Below are 20196 nucleotides of genomic sequence, written 5' to 3' on the forward strand. Positions count from 1 at the left end.
ATTGCAATTGTATCATCACTGACCTTGCTGAATTAATTCACCTGTCCAGAAATATTTTTATAAACATATTAATAATGAATGTTATATTGTAAAAAATGTATGAATAGGTTACACCATGAAAAGGTTATAAAGTAGCCCATGAAATTAGACACAGACTATATTTTCAGATTTGAGCTCCTTAATTTGTATGTTAATTTACATATGACAGAGGGAGAAAGCAGAATGTGGGAGAGGACACTGCTATGAAACGCATGATGCATAAAAGGAACTTTGTAAGAACAACTTTTTTTTCAATCAAAAAACTACTAGTATCATCTTTGACAGACAAAAATCAATAGTATATGACTGATTCCACAATGTTCTCTATAGCTAAAAAACAAAACAAAAACCCCCACCACCTTCCTGGGTGTGGCAGAAGGCAAAGCATCCTGACAATAAAAAGCTTTCAAGGAAAGCTGTACTATCCAATTTACACTGACAGCTCAGTTTTACAGCTAAACAAGGATTGTACAAATCTGGGAAACCAGAACAGAACATTATCAACTTCTGCTCACAATGAGACGGTGGTCAGACAAACAAAGCACAACCTTCATACTAGCCAACTACACATTTTGACACACACCATTAAACAAAAAATTAACCAGTTTATTATATTTAACATATTTACAAAATAGTACAAATTAAAGTACTGTAACTCCATCATTGCATGACAACAAAACCTCCATACAGGCAAAAGCAGCACATGAAAGAGACACTCCATAATATTTAGGAAGTCTTTGGTACTCAAAATATAGTTTAAAATGCAGCATTAACTCAATCAATACAGGGCATTAAACACAAACAATGACATGTGTATCTATGCCACAAAAGTAAGTTTAGCTATGGCTTTCATTCTTCTCAAAGGCTGATTACTGGACTCAGGAATTCCTTAAAAGCTTTACAGCAACTTTAGGATGGAGAGACTACTCAAAACGATTTTAAAACCAAGCTGTTGAAAATGACTGATGTATTTCTCAACTCGTATTGAATTAAACTGCCTCTTCTCAGAACTATATAACGGCAAAGCACTAAACACTTCACAGGCCTAGAGCCTACTCCTCTACCCCTTGAGCAGGCAAAACTGTGAAAGAATCAACTTTGTCTACTTAAGGAATATAGGATCAGGCTCACAATAGACAATAAAACTGCATGGCAAAATATGATCAAAGACCGCATACCCTAGTCTACACTGCTGTACACATCATTTACAAAACATGGTTTATGCATAATCTACATATTTACAAATGCTCTCAATTTTTCCATCAAGTAATGTACTCAACATAATCACAGTTTACATAATTTTGAGGTAAATCCTTGAAAAGTTAGAGCACCAGCAGAGTTTCATCTGCAAGGCTGAATCTCACAAGTGGAGGATTTCTAATTAGAAGATCCTCTCTTTCACCTGGTCACACAGCAGTGTATGCTAGGTGTAGCAGATGGGTAAGATGGTTGCAGAGACAAAGGGGATTATTGTGAATTCTCTGTGCTGTGCTTGGTTCTTCCTGATGGCCAGAAGGAGGCCAGAAAGAAGGAAAGAACACTGGGGACAGCCAAAAAGAATCTGAAATACATACTAGCAGATTCTGCTCTGTGGATGAACCATGGGTATTCTGTTGCTTGTAGAGTGGGAAAAACTGCAGTGTTAAATCGTGCAGTGTCTATGCACACTAATTGCAAGATGCCTATGTGAAAAAAGGACAGGGAAAAGCAAAAGAAAGGATGTGGGACAGGCTGAATTAACTTCCTTGATTGGTCAACGTTACCCTAGAAAGAAAATGCATTTAAGAGCTTTATTTTCTTAGAAGTTTTCAAGCCAGGTTAGACATTATCTAAATATCTGAAGTTGCACATCTGAAGACATCACTCACGTTTATTTCAGCTTAAAACTACAGCACTTCTGACCCTCCATAAATATATTAAAACACTGCCTCACCAAGGGGTAGACACCACTTTACAAGGCCTGCTGTTTCAAGCTAGCTAACCTAGACACATTTTTCCTTGGGGATGTTCATAACATTGCAACAAGACCACTCACTCACTGAACTGCCATTAACATCCCAGGGAACAAGAGAGGAAGGGGCACAAAGAAGTCTGCAAGTTCCCTTTGCATTACCTTGTAAGAGCACAAAAGGTGACAGAAACTCCTGTCTAACTAGGAAAAGACAGCTTAAGAGTTGGAAGCATCAAAGTCCATCTGAATCAATCAGGAGATTAAGATAAACAGTTTTGTTTTTGAGAAGTGACATCATCTTGCATTAGTGTATTCTCCTACAGAATAGGTCTACAATATTTATTTAATGTTAATGCTGAAAATTTTAAAACTCGTCATGACTATCCTCAGTTGCACTTTTATGGTCAGCTGCTTGAAGGAAAAAAACCTCACACAAAAAGGCTTGGGATGACAAAGAAAGTATCCCACAATTCCACTTTGCGGATGCTTTTTCAAGCAATACCACATCACTACACCTTTTTAAAATGTTGTCTTTAAACAAATTGTTAGAAGATTTAGGCAGGACCTCAAAGTAGCCGGTTAACTAATTATATATGCATGAATGCTACTCATGTTTACTACATTCATATTTCCTTCAGAATGTTTTTGAGAGTGTAAAACTGTTTGTAAGGTGATAAGTAAAGTAGTTTGATGTTTCAAGACAAGTCTACTGACTATGCTTGATGCCCACTGGAATGACTGAACTCTATTTTCTGCATGCAATGATAAGGAATAATAAGCCTTCATCTCCTTGTACCATCACAGATGTTAGCTAGAAGAAAAGAGACTTATTAAATATTCAGCCATAGCTAGTATTCACGGTGTAGTACAGGGTGAAATGAAAAGGAGCATAAAGAAATTTGTTTTCCAGAGATCTTCTGGGAAGGTGAGGGTTGGTCTTTGTACTGATCCCCAGTGATGGCAAATCAGCAGGTTGTTTCTTGCACAGCTCTGGGCAAGGTAATAATCTGTCAGCACAAATTTCTGTATAAATCCCAACATTAAGACTGGAAGGTTCAGACAGACAAAAATGCTACTGTTTAAATACTTAACAAGACCAATAACACTTTGAAGATACTAAATTTTTACAATCCCTGAAACTGCTGGTCAGCAGAGGAAAGTTTTTAATTCATTCGTCTTCTTCAACATAAGTTGATGGAAACCAGCCCACCTAAAAAGGGAAAAAGCAGAACAAAATAATACATGAGATGCACAGGTTTTTTGAAGATAGCTGAACTAGGCAAAACAAGGAAGGGTCTGTTCAGTAAATACAAGAATAAGATTACAAAGATAAACTTGACTGACCTGCCACAGTTAGGGTAAGTACCCTAAATAAAAGAATAATTTGCAGATATGATGACTTGGAGACTAAATCCACCCCCACACACACAAAAAAAAAAAAAAAAAAAACCAAACCAAACCAAACCAAAACCCCAAACAAACAAAACAAACCAACAACAACAAAAAACCAACCAAACAGACTTTTGCCCAAATTGGAAGTCTAAGCATTCAGAAAAAGTCTAGAAGTGCCAGGAGCAGACAGTTTTACTACAGGCAGGATGCTGCTATTTTTTGAATGAGCAGTTAAATATTGAACAGGCTTCAGTCAGGTCCAGGGAATCCTCTTACAAAGGAAACAGTGACTGATTTGATTGCATTACATGGAGTTAAATACCATTGCCACCAACAGGAGTTTTAAAAAAGACTGGAAAGCAGAGTCCAGTTTTTCACACTTCTTAAGTTGTAACGCTATCTCCATTCTGAAATGAATGTGTCAAAGAAGGATTCTATAACATATACAGGGAAGCAATGTCATATATTTCTGATTGTCTTATCTATTCACTTCAGGTTTTTCATTCAGACTTCTTTATACCTAAGTCAATTTAACACTCATGAAAGACCTCAAAACCAAACCTAGAGCATGACTGGAAGGAGTAAGTGCATAAACTTTGTTTTGGACTACCTTGCCAAAATCTCTCCAGAGATGAGCTGATGATCTCAAGTCCAGGCTGTGAAAGCTATCAGAAAAAATGCTAGTATGTTACAGGGCATCCTTTAAGATGACGGTAGCTGCATTAGAATGAGATGCGCAGTTTTCTGCACATGTAAAAAGTATATAGGATGACCGCTATTTCTTCTCTTCCCTATTTCTTCTTGTCTAATTGACCATTTCACTTTAAGATCATAACCAGGCTCAGGTACATAAAAAGAAAGTTCTCCAAATTGCATTAAGCAGTATATCTGGACAGCTACTTCAACCAGACTTGCAACTTTCATTTCCAGCTTCCAGCCAACCTACCTTCTTCCACCTTGCATTCCCTTGACCCTACATCTCAGCCCTTTAGACATGGAAACAGCAGCCTCAAATACTTCTGACTGATCTGCATTAAAGAGCAGTATACTAGAATTGAAACAATATAGCCTTTATAGGTCAAAACTGAAACTTTACTTCCATGCACGTCCCAGAGTAAAGCGACTTTGTAAAAATCCCTGCTAAATATGCCACTTCGTGTGAGCCGCATTTGTAGAGATCAAAGAAGCAGCCTCTCATAAAAAAAGTGGCTGATTCCATTGCGCTGTAGTTTGGCAGAAAGGTGCGGAAATCATTCTGTGTTAAAACCGCTAAAGAGACTTCCACAGCACCAGGAACCTGAGCTTTTGATCCCAAATACATGTATGCAACACAGTTCAAGAAAGTTCAGCTGTAGCTGTACTATGAATCCTGGTTATTTTCCAACCATATAATCTTGCTCAAATATTCAGCCTGGTACGTCACATTCAATAACCAATTAATGTACATGCTGGGAAAGCTACCTGGCAAGAGTTCTGCCTGGCTCCTATGAAAGAGAGATGGGAACATGTTGCATCTTGTGAATTTAAATATACAAAGAAGGTTTATGAAGTAGGAACACACCTTATTTTTTACAAAATCACTGTCAGTGAAGGCAGAAATGAGACAAAGGAAAGAAGAAAACAACCTTACCCTTCCATTTACTTCACCTCTCCACCAGCCATTCGCACTCATCTTTGTATAAATTTTTACAACATCCCCTTTCAATAAGGACAGTTCTCTCATGTCTCTTGCACAGAAGTCATACCTGGCTATGGCAATGCCTATCACCTTTGGGCTTAGCACTGAAATGAAACAGACATTGATATTATTAGGGTTTGTTAACTGAAGGCTACTAAAGTAATATAAACAGCAGTACCGTAAAAATATAAAACAATTCTTTCGCAACAACATACTCTGGCATTAATTTTATGCAAATGTGAAAGCATCTGCAGTACACAGATCAAGAAGGTTTAAACATAGGTAAAAGTTGAAGGGGTTTTATGTGATTTTTTTTTCTAATAGTTCTTTTTATTTTTAGAAAAAAGTCGAACTAGATGAACCATAAATAAAACATCCCCCACCCTGAAATTGCTAAATACATTTGCAGTTATCGTATTTTTGTGCTTCATAATAAAACTTGCTGCCAGTTACATGCATCAACATATTTTACAGGTCACTAGTTTCTTTCCGAAAGAATTATTAGCATTTACAGTTGATTTAACTTTAAACCTCTAATGAAGCAAAACAAACAGAATAAGGTGATGTTCTTTCAAAAACAACTCCCAAGTTAAATATTAATGCACTTAAAATTGGAAGCTAACATCAGCATGAGCAAAAAAGTAAAGAGTTTCCACAGGGAATTTGTATGGATCGTTTGTTACAATCTGCAGGAACACTGGCTGATGTAAATCTGCTCTTTTCAGGAGTTTATTCTGTAAATCACCAATGAATTTGTTCTACAAAATTCTTCATGAAGAAAAAAAAGAAAACTTTACAAAGTTTCAATGAAATTCATGATTAAAAATTTTAAGCTACATCAGTATGCAAGCATTTTGCCAATGCAAAGCCCAGACATTTTAAGCAATACAAAGTTATGAAATATTTTTAAAAAGCAAATGTGAAAAAAGCCTCATTTCAAAAACCAAACTCCCTCTCCCAAATAATTTTATAGGAAATTATGTTTTTAACCCTGATGTAGAATGTCCAAACTTGCAAAAGAAACCCTCGACTCTTCTAATGAGAGGAAAGTGGGCATGAAACCTAAGAGATAACAGCCTTTAATTTGAGCAGCTTGAAAAAAACATCTATTACTCTACTGCATTTTGTAGTTGGAGTGTTTGGCTAAAGCATTCTTTTTTTTATTTTTTTTCCATTATAGCCATTTCCTTTTGCAGTTGTTTTCCTATGTAAGTCATTGTAGATAGGAATTTATGAGCACAAGCAAGCTTCCTACTGAAAAGATTTCAGAAGAATTCATCATATGATCATGATGGATGACTTGATACAATGTACACATAATCATCTTTTTTCTCAGAACCCTTTCCAGTTTCTTAGACATTCCCAATCATCTTTAGGAAGTACCATTAAGATTCTAGTTTTAGCAATGCCTTCGACAATGTAATACTAGACGTTCATAGCTAGTGGCCATTAATTTAAATCAGGAACACAAAACATGGCAAATGAGCTAGAAAATCTTGACAGTTTCAGCTCTGCTTGTATTTGAGATTTCTTCTGACCTCACTGGGGGCATTTCATAGAAACAGAGGCTTTTGCGTAATAGTATTAAATACAAGAAAATCATTATATATGAAAATATTTTAGCTTATGGAGTCAATACAAACAATTTATTTTAAAATAACAACAAATACTATGTTTAAATTATCGTTAGATATTTCACAAAAACAGAATGCCTAAAAAACTGTTTTGGCAACAGATCATGCCATTAAAGTTTAGTCCAACATTTCAGACTGCTTATGTAGAGTACGCTTATCAGATACTTGATACAGGATGTACAGGATGCCATAAAAGAGAATCAGCATCTCAATTTATTGCTTATATTTACAATATGAAGATGATGTAAAAAACTAGGTGATATATTAAGCATAGTGAAGTTCAAACATACTTCTTCCCCTCTGGGCAAGTCAGATGTAGATGCTACTTGCTTAGATTCTGACACGAATGTTATGTCCTATACCCTATCAGGATTTCAGTAATCAGTTTTACAGGGAAAGAACATGGGCAGCAATTGTTTTAGAGAAAGGAAAAAAAAATAATAATTACAAAAAGAGCAGTTATTGCTTGTAAGGTCAGTAACCATTCATAGGTGTGCAGCAATATCACTGGCAGATCTGGGGAAGCATTGCAGGATGGAAGGAGTGATTCTGGGGAGCAGGGTATCATTTCAGATTCTAGAAAGGAATTAAAGGGGCCAGGAAGAAGATTACAGGAGGCAAAGATGAACAAATTCAGGAAAACATGGAAGAAAAGAACTAAGGAGGGAAGAAATGCGAGGAAGAATAATAAAGAGGGAATATACTGAGGAAAATTAGGACAGAAAAAAAAAGAGGAGCAGATCTGGGGGAAAGGAGGACTTCTAACTCTTTTTCAAGTTGTGAAGCCAGAAAGGAAAAGGAGAAAGAAGAAAGAGAAATCAAAACCATGTCTATCCAAAAGCCTTGAGGCAGAAAGTAGCAGAATTTAGATTAATTTAGAATCCAACGCCCATATTTTCAAATAAAAGTGATGCTCATGATAGGAAACATATCAAAGGAAGACAGATGAGTGATGCAATACAGGAAAATGACAGTGCTAATTTTGGAAAAAATATTAACCATATCACTCTGGTGACATAGTCACAAAAACAACTTGAGTAGAGACTATCAGCCCTAAGTTTCCAATCAGAGCTCTCCCAGGATAAATGAAACTTGAGGGAAGACAGCCTGAGGAAAGGACATCTGTACAGATGGGAGAGAGAAGAAACACTGAGTGAAGGAGAGAAAGAGGATAGCTACAGGGAGAATGAGGAAAAAGAGAGAGAATGGGATTAACAGCAGAGACTGATGGAAAGAAAGTGTCCAACAGGAGAATGTGAATGAGAAATTAAGAGGGGAAAGAGAAAAGGCGAGAAAAAAGAAAAGAAGCTATTGAGAAAGCAGTAATAAATAAACCTTGTGTATTAGGAGGGAGATACTCAGACGATTAACAGGAGACAAGAGTGAAAAATCTGAGGGAGGTGAATAAAAGGTACATGTGTGAATGAGTGTAAACACTGTTGTTTAACCTAGCCTTTCCTCCTGCAAACAGGAAGAGAAGACAGGGAATTAGTCAGCTTTGATTCACACTAGAGTATGTTGGAAAAATTTCTCATTGACAGGGAGATAGATGTGCTGCAAATGAATTTTAATACTATGATGCCAACTGATGAAGGAACTGGGGTGTAAACAAAAGAGGCTCCATGCGATCACACCAGGCTGGTCTAGCTCACGTTTCTGCCTGTGCTTAAATTCCACAAGGGTCAATGTATCATTATAAAAGCTGTGAGTAATTCTCTCTCTCTCCTGTGGTATGGCCTCCTTGCAATTCTGCAGCCATACCCCCTAAGGGTTGCTCTTGTGTATTAATTTCCATGCTCCTTGAAGCAGTGTACATTTACTTGCACTGTTTAACCAAACCTCAGTTCTATTATGCAAGAATGGGCAGCACCTCCAGTAGCGCTCAGTAGTTGGCTTAACCCTTCTCCTACGTTACCAACTTCTGTATCAGCAGAACTAAGCCAGGTCTGGAGATCCTTTTGAAAAATATACTTGTAATATCATGAAATAAGCATTTGTTCATTTACTGTAAGCAAATTCTTTGGCTATTTTAGAAAAGATGGTTTTACTGCGAACATATGAAGTAATGTAGCCTATCTATCAGAGTATGAAATCCCATTCAAACAGGTAGATAAGCTTAAATTAAGAATTACTAATCAGTATTTTGTATAAAGAAATACTTCACACAGCATATTGTGATATGCAAGACATTGAATCCTTACTTATTGTTACTTAAGAATTTTCTGATACAGCAGTTTTTCATGGGAAAAAAGGAATATAAATATCATTTGTTGAAACAATATATGGGAATATATGGGAATGCGTGATAGGCTTAAAGTAACCCTGAGTCTTGATTGCTGTTCTATCACTGTAGGCCACTTCACAATTTTGTTTTCATGGAACAGATACCAGTTTCAGTAAGAACAGACTTTACAATCAAGTACTGTGCAGTTGATGAAAGAGAAGCTTACAGTGTTTACCTACGATAAAGGACCAATACTTAACTCCTTTGTGTTCTCTGATTCAAATGAGGTGAGTGCTTCAGACATTCCAGCTGAATGTCATGACCACAGGGCAAACGGCTACACCAGAATGGCTTTCTATTCATCTTTTCTACAGATGTGTCCCTTTATATAAGTAAATGTCAACTGGAAGAGTGCCTTAAAGCTTGGATTCTCAGTCAATGTTGTGACTACTGAAAGGAAGTAAAAGTATCTGCCTCCCCCCCAAAATCTGTATGTAAGGAGGTAGAAATGGAAGAAACAGACTCCAAAACAGTGAACAACTGAGGGGCAAAACATTAAAGAGCAGTATAGGACATTGAGATTGAAATCCCTGGCATGAATCAAGGGAGGGCACATCAGAAACACTCTCAGCACAAGTAAGCACACTAGCCATTCTACTACCGAGCTGCCACCTACATCCTTTTCCCCCCTAGAAACTGTGGAAAGCCTTAAGAATCCATCTCAGAGCACTAAGCAATTTGGATGACCTCTGTGGGGCAGCTGTAAAACATACTGCCTACTCAGCTCTCCTAGTCAGATCTTGATGATGACTACATCCCCGTTCGTGCATGCTAGACACCTCCCTTTCCCTGGTGCAAAAGCCAGCCTCAATCCTGATTTGCCCAACTTAGGCCAAGCCCTCCACCCCCTGTACACAGAGGTGTGACAGTCTAACAGTGAGTGAATACTGCGTTCTCAACAGTAGTAGCTCCTTCCATATGCTCCTCGAAGGCATTTACCTTCCTACCAGCAAAATTCTTCTTGAATTGTCCAGCGGTGCAGTTCACCTCTGAAGACTAGGTCTTAGAGACCAGGGCAAGTCATAGCCATACTGATGCACTAATTGAGATTACCACTGCTACAACTTTAGAGCATTTTTATGCAGTCTCTTAGTTTAAAATGTTTGCATTTATTAAAGCCAGAGATGGTTAAATGAGAATAAAGAAAACAATACTTAGAAAACAGATGGGTAAAATTAATTAACAATGTTAATGCAGAATTTAAAGAAAGCATTTTCTACCAAAAAACTACTGTATTCTAAGATGCTGCTGCAGAATGGTTTGCTGCAGGGATGGGACGAACATATTATCTACGAACAGTGAAATTCTCAGGTATGTGCATTTGAACAAATACATTAAAATATATATATAGCTCATAGATATCAACTACATAGCAAATTAACGGTCAATTGATCATTCATTGAATCTGCTGCAACTATTGAGCTTTACAACACCTGTTCAAACTGCTTATTGCAATATACGCTTTTTCAAAAGTTTAAAAGTTTGATTTTTGTTACGCTCCAAGAATAACCCATAGTAACAGTTTTTGGAGTCAGAGAAGAACTGCAGTATTAGATTCGTCCCTTCCCTTGCTTGCTGCATACAGAAACAACAGGAGCAAATTTAGAAGAAATATAAAAGCAGTAAAGCAGTACCTGACCAGAAAGGAGTGGAGGAAGGGGGAACAAAGCTGAGATCTGGAGGAGTTACAAAAGAAAACCCACAGAACAAAGAAGGGGCTTAGAGAAAGAAAGAGAAAAAGAGAAAAGCAAAAGAACATTGAAATATTGGCACAAGATTTGAATAATAGTTTTTTAACTATATAATTCATGGATAATAAGGAAACTAAGGTTCCCTACTAAGGATGTCTGGAAGGAAATTGACTATGACTACTAGAAAATTTGGATCTATGATTTAATTTTTAACAATTGCATTTTTCAAAGAGTAAAGTAGAAAGAAGACACACATTCAGGGTTTAGAGAAAAAAATTAAAACTGCAGACTCTTGCAAATATTGTCAGATTTAACAGAATTTTTTTTCTTCTTTAATTTTGTGCGCCCCACTTCTTAACAGTACAAAAGCAGGAACTCGCACATATGTAAGAATTCCTCTTGAGCCCAGGAAGACTAGTCACACGCCCTTAAATAGGAATATAGTCTAAGTACCAGTTGAACTGGGGTCTCATAATATGCATGGAAAAAAAGCATGCATTTTGCCCTGATAATCATTAACATTAATAGGAATTCCATAGCTAAACTACATCCTCTAAGGCCCAAACAGTATTGCTCACCTCTGCAGTTTTCCCTGACTTGAGAGAAAACCCTTCAGCCAGCAAAAAAAAGTATAAGATTGGCCTAGGCAGAACCAGCACCTAGTCCCTAGAACAGCTTCCTCAGGTGAAAGGTTAGAGGTGCACTTGCTCTATTGCCAACAAACCAAGGGTCAACATATTTTTAATTAGATTAGATTAAATGAATTAAAAATTAATTTAGATTAAATGAACTAAAATCGCTTCAAATGGAACTACAGTTTGTTGACATGTTCTCACATTTTGTCCCTCTTTTGAAGAGGTAATGAAGATCTATAGTGTACAAAATCTAATAAAGTTGGGATCTTTGCTCCCAGCTGTGATTTGGAAAGGGAAGTCCAAACTCAACTGGATAATGATCATGTAGCCTCTAAATTATACCTAATAGTATCTACAATTACTGACCAAGAGTGTTCCTTAAAAATGTAGCAGGGTTATATTCATCACATACAGCTGCTTCCCTGAATTTATTCTTGTGACTACACATGAAACAAAATCATTCTGCTTCAAAATGGTTCTTTGCAGAAATGACAACTAGAACTATTTTATGCAAGGAATTAAGAAAGAATATATGGTGGAGGTAATGACACAGTTTTGTGCATCTTACCTGGATGAGTATAGATATGTTTGTGACAATGAAACCACCAGCATAAATAAAATAAACAGGGCGGATACTGTATTTTAATTTTCATAAGCTATGGGTTATTTGTTAAAAAAACCCTGCAACATAAACCAACAGCAGTTTAGGTTAGTATCTCAAACTAATACAAATGAAACACACTCCAGGGCCTCTCGAGCACTAGAAACTCCCTTCTGATCCTTCACAGTGATGATTCTTTCTCTGCCTCTAATACTAAATGGATTATCTGAGAATGCATGAGGTTACCTGAGGAACACCTTTATACTGGAGCTAGTAACGCCAGGTGACAGCTCTGTGCTGAAATATGTTACACAAACCGAAAGGGCAACTTGACTGAAGTAGTGTGGCCATTCTTAGAGAGAAATAACTGCCTTTATTTCTAGAGAAGTACAATGATAGTGTGCAAAAGTAGCATGCAGGAATAAAGACAGGTTAGGTGCTATATAGGGGGTGGCTGGTCCTTTCCTGTCCACACATTATCTTAATTTTTTGAGACTTTTTCTGTCTGATATAACTAGAGGTTTGGTTTTATGTGTGAAATTCTGGACAACTAAACCTATGTGGGCAAGGAAATCCTACTAGATTTCTACAGATAACTAGTCTATTTTTAAATGTCACTGATAAGGGTTTTGGTGTTGGCTTTTAAGGAGAAAGGCTGGGTTCTTTTGTTTCCTTAAGGGTTGGGGTGACGCCTGTTTTATTTGACTTTATTAACAGATACTTCTACATGGTTAATGCATTAAGTTGTAGAACGATGTGATATAACTAGTTAATGTACCTACTCCTAGTCTACAGGTGATGAAAAACAGTCATTCTAACAGTATTTGGCTTCATAATTTAGGTTACATTAAAATCTAAATTTCATAAAGATTCAGATTTCTCAATATGATTGTGCTCAGCATCAGCAGATTGGAATAAAGTGTCAAAAACTATTCTGTAGAAGAATGTCAACTTTTCTTCCATTTTTGCCTTTATTTCATTAAATGGTCGATCACTCCTCTAATCTAATGTAAGAATTAGTATTTTTCTGTTTAGCAAAACAAAATATGATCATACTATGTTAAGAAAAGCCTAGGACTGAAAAATTAAGAAAGAATGTACCATTTCCCCAAAAACCTTCCTAATTAACTTGAATTTCTATATTGAGAAAAGTAAATGTCTGACAGCTTTTACAATCACATTAAAAGTGTACAATAAATATCAGAACAGAGTGGGTGACTTCTGCAAGACCAGGAGACTAAAAAGCAAAGTTCTAATTAAAGTGGGAAGCCAAATTAACTATCTCTATAAAATGAAGATTTTTGTTCTAAAAATCCAGTAGATGCTGAAGGGTCAATCAAATTCACTGAAAATTTAAGAAGTTACAAGATTATTTACTATTTACATAGGATGCTGGGTTGCATCAAAAACAGCATCACCAGCAGAGATAAAGAAGTCATTATCCCTCTCTACTCAGTGCTTGTCAGGCCACACCTGGAATACTGTGTACGGTTCTGGTCCCCATTATACAAAAAAGATGTGGACAGGCTGGAGGGGGTCCAGAGAAGGGCCACCAAGATGATCAAGGGTCTGGGAAGCCTGCCATGTGAGGATAGGCTGAGAGAGCTGGGTTTGTTCAGCCTTGAGAAAAGGAGGCTTAGAGGTGATCTCATCACCACGTACCAGTACTTAAAGGGGAGCTACAAAGAAGATGAGACTCCCTTTTTACAAGGAGTTACATGGTGAGGACAAGGGTTAACGGGCACAAGTTACTCCCAGGGAGATTCCGATTGGACATTAGAGGTTAATCTTTCACAATGAGAACAGTCAATCATTGGAATAATCTCCCCAGGGAAGTGGTTGACTCCGCTACGCTGAACATGTTTTAAGACTCAGCTGGACATGGTGCTGGGCCATCTTGTCTAGATTGTGCTAGAAAGGTTGGACCAGATGATCCTCGAGGTCCCTTCCAACCTGGCATTCTATGATTCTATGATATCAGAAATTACAAGTGAACTGAAATGCCACTTGATTGTTCTTTCCTTCAATGGGTAAATGAAAACTTGACAATTACAAAAAATGCATATAATCCCTTCTCACATTCTTCTAGAAAGTGAAGTTAATTTGGCATTGCCATTCAATTTCACAGCAGCTCAAAGACTTTGGCAGCAGAAAATTATACAACTCTGTCAAAGTCTACAGTGGTTCAACTCATGTTTTTTAGAAATACTTTTCCCGCTTATTCTGTCAATTATATATGGTAAAGACCAGCTGTTTCAAATAAGAAGCTAAAGCCTTTTCAAAAGATTAACTCATTAAAAAATCCAGATACAGTCCTGTGAATAGTATAGTGCAAAATACCAAGTTGAAATCCAAAACCTTCTTAAAATCAGATTCAAACTGCCCAAGTCCATTGCATTCACTAGCGTCAGCCCTGTGCTTGTTAAAATACGGTGAATGTGACACTGAGCAGTTGCACAACTGAAAAAAAAAAAAAAGGGAAAGTGCCTCTCTCTTCAGCTGATCTGTCTGGCTTCCTTTCAACAACTGTTTTTCTTACACTCAGATTAAGTGGGAAGAGGTCAAAAAAACAGCTGTGTGGCCGTTCTCACTGAGGGCTGTGAAGTGAACTCTATGTTCAACCGCTGTCCCATGACTTATTTGCTTCCTTTACTAAACAGAACTTTAAAGTTTACCAATTCTTTCCAAATTCAGCCCAGCAGGGTTCACACAGCCTAGATATATAGTTATTCTAACATCAACTTGGTAAAAACTAACAGGATAGCTTTAAAATGGAGCAGTGAGACTCACAGATGGGCTGTTAATCGTGGAAATTTTGCTTAAAAAAAACAAAACCAAAACAAAAACAAACAAACAAACAAAAAAAAACCAAAAAAACCCCCACACTCATGGGGACATGCTAAAAGAAAACTGTCACATCCATTAAATGACAGTGTCATCCAGAGTCAATCTAGGTGGGCTAGCAGAATTGTGGAAATATATTAAATTTTATATGAGGAGTCTGAGAATTGTGAGGGTTTTTTGATCAGTTTGGCCTAAGACAAAACCTGGCAGCTCACACCAGCATAGTCTGTAACATGAAACAGCTGATATTTACTGTAGCAGATATGCACTTTCTCATCCCCTTGACCAAAAAGAGAGCATCCCACACTTATTTCTCTCTCTTCCGCATTCTGCGTAAAAGATCTTGTTAAAAGAAATGTTTTCTTTTGTATGTGGACTGAAGGTAATGAGGATGTACCACAAGTCTTGTATCCTGTAAAGCACAAAATGACTGAACTAATGCTCTTGCAGACTAGTAAGTTGGTGGACACTATAGATACATTCTAACTGGCCTGAGAAAGGAAAGAAAACAAATTGGTTCTGCTCACAGTCAATAATAATCAAAACAAATGCAAAGTAAATTAAGCAGGGCATATCCTCTCAACAATTAAAGCCTCAATGCTGTGAGGAGGCAAGGGATGAGGAAAGCATGAGAGATGACAAGAGGAAGAAAGAAGCAAAGGGAGATCACAAGATAAAGGGATAAGAAAGGATGGGACAGATAAATTCACCAAGAACGGAGATGTATTGAGATGCAGCACAGCAGGGAGACAACTGACAGAAGTCCTGGGAAGCAGTGAAAGAAAACAGAAATTGAAGGAATAAAGAGGAATTGGGAGAGAGAGACAGAGAGTAAATGAAATGCACAGACACACACTGGTTTCTTACAATCATCTGTCCTAAATTATCTTCACTTTAATTAGGAGAGGAAGAAAGTATCCAAAGTTATAGAAACGTTATGGAACAGAGGCAAGCAAGTAAACAAAAGCTCACAAACACAGCAAATGAAAGTAACACAGCCAGCTTCATCATCACAAAGACTAGACTGGACTCTATGGCCTTCCACAGCAGTCTTCATATTGTTAAAATCTCCATCAGTTTTTATCTTCCTCTTATTATCTGTTGCAGTACAAAGATACAGCCACTGCTAACTTCCACTTAAGTTGTAATAAGTTAAATAAAGGATACCACATGCATTGTAAATCTTCTCAGTTTATTTCTAAACTTAAAAACTTTTTAACTGCTATTTACATTGTACAGTAGTTCATTAACTTTCAGAAGCTTAGAGGCCTCTAATAAACATTTAAGGTTAAAAGGCAGGCATAAAAATAATTATGATACTGTAAATCTAATGGGGTTTTTGAGAAATTTATGCGGTATTACTGAGATGCTACTTCATATGGCTATACTACAAGACTGATTTATTTAAATCCCTTTTTAAGGATTAGAAATTGTCACAAATATTATTAACACTTGTATCTACATGTATGCAAATGTCTGAAAAAAACCAGGCAGGATGCAGTTTAATCTCTCACCAGCATGCCTAATAGATTTTTGAATATCAGGGAGATTTTAAGTTTGGCAGCAAGACAAACTTGCTAGACATGTTTATAAACCTCCTGGCAGATCTGAATCTGCTTAGCTTCAAAAAATCCTAGCTAAAAGCATTACCATATTAATTGGTTATATGTCAAAAATGGAAAATGAAGATGTTCAAAGTACCTTGTCCTTTTAATATTCATATGACAGAAAATAATATACAAACATTTATAATACTTACAGTTGCCACCTGCTCTGTTACTCCTTTGTCCCACTGAGTTTTCAGATTCTTTGTATGGAAATTGAAGAGTAGTATCCAAACTTCGAAAGCCTTCTTTCAGAGAGTGGTGCTTATAGTATTCTACGAGCTCCTTTCAAAAAGGAAAAATACTATGTCATTGGAAACTGAAATCACATCCATTTCAACATTCTGGTGTACAGTCCATGACAGTTTTAACCTTATTTTATAGTAACCTTATTTTATAATACAACATCCCACAGTACATGTTTATTTAAAAAAAAAACAAGTATTCTAAATATTGACTGCTTTTACACTGCCACTTAACTGGTTTTTGGGTTTTGTTGTTTTGGTTTTTTTTAAGTAAAACCTTATTGTCAGAGTCAACACTTATTGCTCCTTTGAGCCAGGTTGAGCATGTATTTGCTTTTCTAAAGTCAGGCAGAAGGCAAGGTCAGCTGCTTGTTAAGTATATAATGGTAACTGTCTTTGTTTTCCCAAATTTCTTTTGCAATGGTAAGTGATGTTTATCCACAAATGCATTACTAAGTACACAGATCAAAAGTAAAGCATAAGGCTTGCATATAAGCATGTAAGTCAACAGCAACTTAATGAGCAGATAACAGACCATGTAAAACTTTCAAGGCTCTGCCATTCGAATTTGTGGGGTCTTTTTTTGTTTGGTGGTTTGTGGGTTTTTTTTCCAGATAGCACATACTGACTGAAAAATCCCGCATTTCACACTGATCTCAGAGGTGCTTTCCTGATCTCAGAGGTCCTTTCCAACCTTAACAATTCTATGATTCTATGATTCTCCTTGGGCCCAATCCAAAAATTTGTCTGTGTGTGTGCGTACATATGCACACATATATACACACACAAATTTTATATATACGCACAATTTTTATATATACGCATGCACACACACGCATATATTTGAAAATATAAAAAACTAGCTCAAATAGATTATGTAACCAAGGAGATAAGTTACTTTAGTTTCTAAAGAAGGCAACACCCATCAAAATACTGACAGCTCATGTTATTCCTTTGCAATCTTCAACCCCTGCCGTTTTGAATTAGCCCTAGTAATGTCAATATCACACAGTTTGTACACAGAGCCTAGAATAAGATTGAAAGTCACCAGACAATTCAAAGCAAACTTACTTCATTTGATTAATGATACTTCAACTGTGGGATTTCGCTCTTCAGAAATGCAAGCACAAAGCAATCTATTTACTGTAAATCTTTCACTCCTACCAGTAACTCAGTCATTCCACTCCACCTACTCACACTTAGATTTCCAAAATGAAAGTTGACCAAGCCAAGCTTAGGTCAAAATAAGGAAATAGTACTATGTTCAATCATTTCCTTCTAGTTTAAAACAAAAAATCAACAAAACGATTAGCCTACAACAGCCTACATCAGTGATACATGAATTCCAGCCAAACAAAATGACACTCAAATTATTTAGTCCAAGATCTAGTGCATAAACCATAAGTTCTTGATAATAGTCTGAAGATTATCTTCTGAACTGGACTCTGGAGCACTTCACTCCCCACACTGCGAGCTGTTGCTTGTTGTTCATGTCTCTGAAACTGCTTCGAAGGCAGAACCCAAAGCTAAGTAAGAATCTACAACTGCTTTTAACAGTTCATAATCACAGACCTGCCAGGCACTCCAAGTAAGCAGAAAGGCCAGGAGAATAAGAACTGTTTCGGCTTTGTTGTCTGATATCAGCACAGCATGCAAGCTACAATTGTCAGCAACCAAATTTTCTGTCACATATCATCACAGAGTACCCAGACATACAAACTACCAAGGCAAAAGAGAGGGTGATTTGTAGGTAAGGAGCATTCAAAGTATATTTCTGGATAAATGCAAAAATAATTAGCATGAAACTTTTGTTACCTTTTTGCATCACGTAAGTCTGTAAGAATTACACTGTTTGGCAAGACAGTAAGAACTTCAACTGGACAGATTTTATTTGTTGGCATAATAAGTAGAACGGTTCCAAACTGAGAAAAAGTTTATTTTGGGTCACAAAGATTCATTTGCTTTTAAAAGCTTAGCTTTTAATACCATTCTTCCATGAAAACAGTCGACAAACAACCAGCCTCTACAACATTCATTGCAGAAGTCACAAGCTTACAAACAGCTAAGCAAGGTAAGAAGCCCCTGCCAGTGTGGACAGTGCTCCTCAGGAGTCTGTCACATTACCATGATTCACATCAGCAGCAGAGCTGACCTTTCACTGCACCTTGCCTTGCTTTACACACTCAGCACATTTTAATTACTCTTGTGAAAGTTTTCCAAATGTACTATGAAAACTATGTACAAGAGCTGTTCTACTTTTGTTACCCCCAAGGTAGTAAAGAACACTGTATCACTGCAGATCACTACTTTAGGTTTCCATGGCTGCTGGCTTTGTCTCTCTTCTGCTCCCAGTTCTACTCGGACTACTTTTGTTCCTCTCTTCTTCCAGGCACTGTTACTTTTCCTCTTGCATCTACCCAGAACAAAGCAGTTGTTCCACAGCATATGCAAACAGTACTTGCACTATCACTTGTCTATTTAACTCTCAAGGGCAGACCTCATAATACCCTAAAACTGAGTTATGAAATTACTTTTTCCTAATTGAATGTCAGCAAGGCTAAACTGGTAGCGATGAGGCCTTTACAGTAGAAATGTCTTTTGTCCTCTCAATTCTTTGACGCAACGCACATTCTTTTTGTTTCTTTTTTATCCAAGTTTGTGCCCCGTACTTATATCTCTGATCATTCGGCTCTATTTTGAAACCTGCATCAGTGCATTAAACTGCATCATTGCCATAAGAAGATATCTGGCAGTATGCGTCTCCAGCTCACGTGCTTTGTCAACATCCTGAGAGCACTCATATGTTCCCATCAGTTTCCAGTGAATCATTTGTACTGTATGCAGACTAAGTAGCCACCTTCATGCGTTTGAGGAATGCCATGATTTCTGTTGCTACTAATGGGTCCCCAGCCCTAACACTAAACACTTGACTGGTTTTTAAGTGTCAAATGAAGACATTAGGCTGCTGAAACAGCTTGGTACATTCCTCATCAGGAAATTTACGTTCTTCCCATTTTAAGGAACACTTATTTCAATTAGGGCCAGGCAAAGCATAGATTTCTGCTTGATTTTTTACCACTTGTAGGATGCTCTTGCTTTACAGAGTATCAGCAGTTAAATTAAAATAATTTCTAAGGCTTCCTGGTTTTAAAGCTTCTCTCCCTACTCTTGTTTTGCATTGTCCTTCATTTTTATTTATCATTTTAGAGTATTTGGATATGCATGCAGGAAGGCTGCAGCGTAAGTCTTAATCCAATTGATTGCAGTAAATATAATATATTGAACAAGCTTCCTTTAACAATGCATCAGAAAATGCTTAAGCAGTAAAATTTTACAAATGCACTAAGGTAATTTATTCAGACACCTTGTATTTATGAGTCTTGTCTGAGCAAAATGAGCTGTCAAGAAACTCTTTCAAATTAAGGTTCAAAAAAAGGAATTTCTTCCCAGTACAAGATGACTCTGACATAACATTGAAAATTCACTGGTCTGGGCAGTTGTAACACCAAACTCCTTTTTCTGGGGATGAACTATGCCTATAGTTGAAGTGAAAGTTAATGAGAGAGCCTACATTTTGTGTGTTATTACTATAGTTTGC

At 37.0% G+C, this 20196-nt stretch overlaps 1 protein-coding gene across 5 annotated transcripts in view; it reads right to left on the reverse strand.

Moving 5' to 3' along the window:
- Positions 1–622: 622 nt before the first annotated feature.
- The window catches only part of VAV3 (vav guanine nucleotide exchange factor 3), a 179692-nt gene continuing 160118 nt past the window's right edge, over positions 623–20196 (reverse strand). For 4 of the 5 annotated variants that reach the window (XM_087732765.1, XM_087732762.1, XM_087732764.1 and 1 more), the window contains 3 exons: positions 16509–16638; positions 5013–5164; positions 623–3200 (listed from right to left, as the gene is read on the reverse strand). In XM_087732765.1, the coding sequence (XP_087588891.1) occupies positions 3159–3200; positions 5013–5164; positions 16509–16638 (324 nt within the window). In that variant the 3' untranslated portion in view covers positions 623–3158. Of the gene's footprint in view, positions 3201–5012; positions 5165–10612; positions 10697–16508; positions 16639–20196 lie in introns of all 5 variants that reach the window. The other variant, XM_087732766.1, reaches the window with a different exon arrangement.

This window comes from Nipponia nippon, unplaced genomic scaffold (genome assembly GCF_047370975.1).
Source record: "Nipponia nippon isolate SJK-2023a ecotype South Korea unplaced genomic scaffold, ASM4737097v1 scaffold_5, whole genome shotgun sequence".
NCBI lineage: Eukaryota > Metazoa > Chordata > Aves > Pelecaniformes > Threskiornithidae > Nipponia > Nipponia nippon.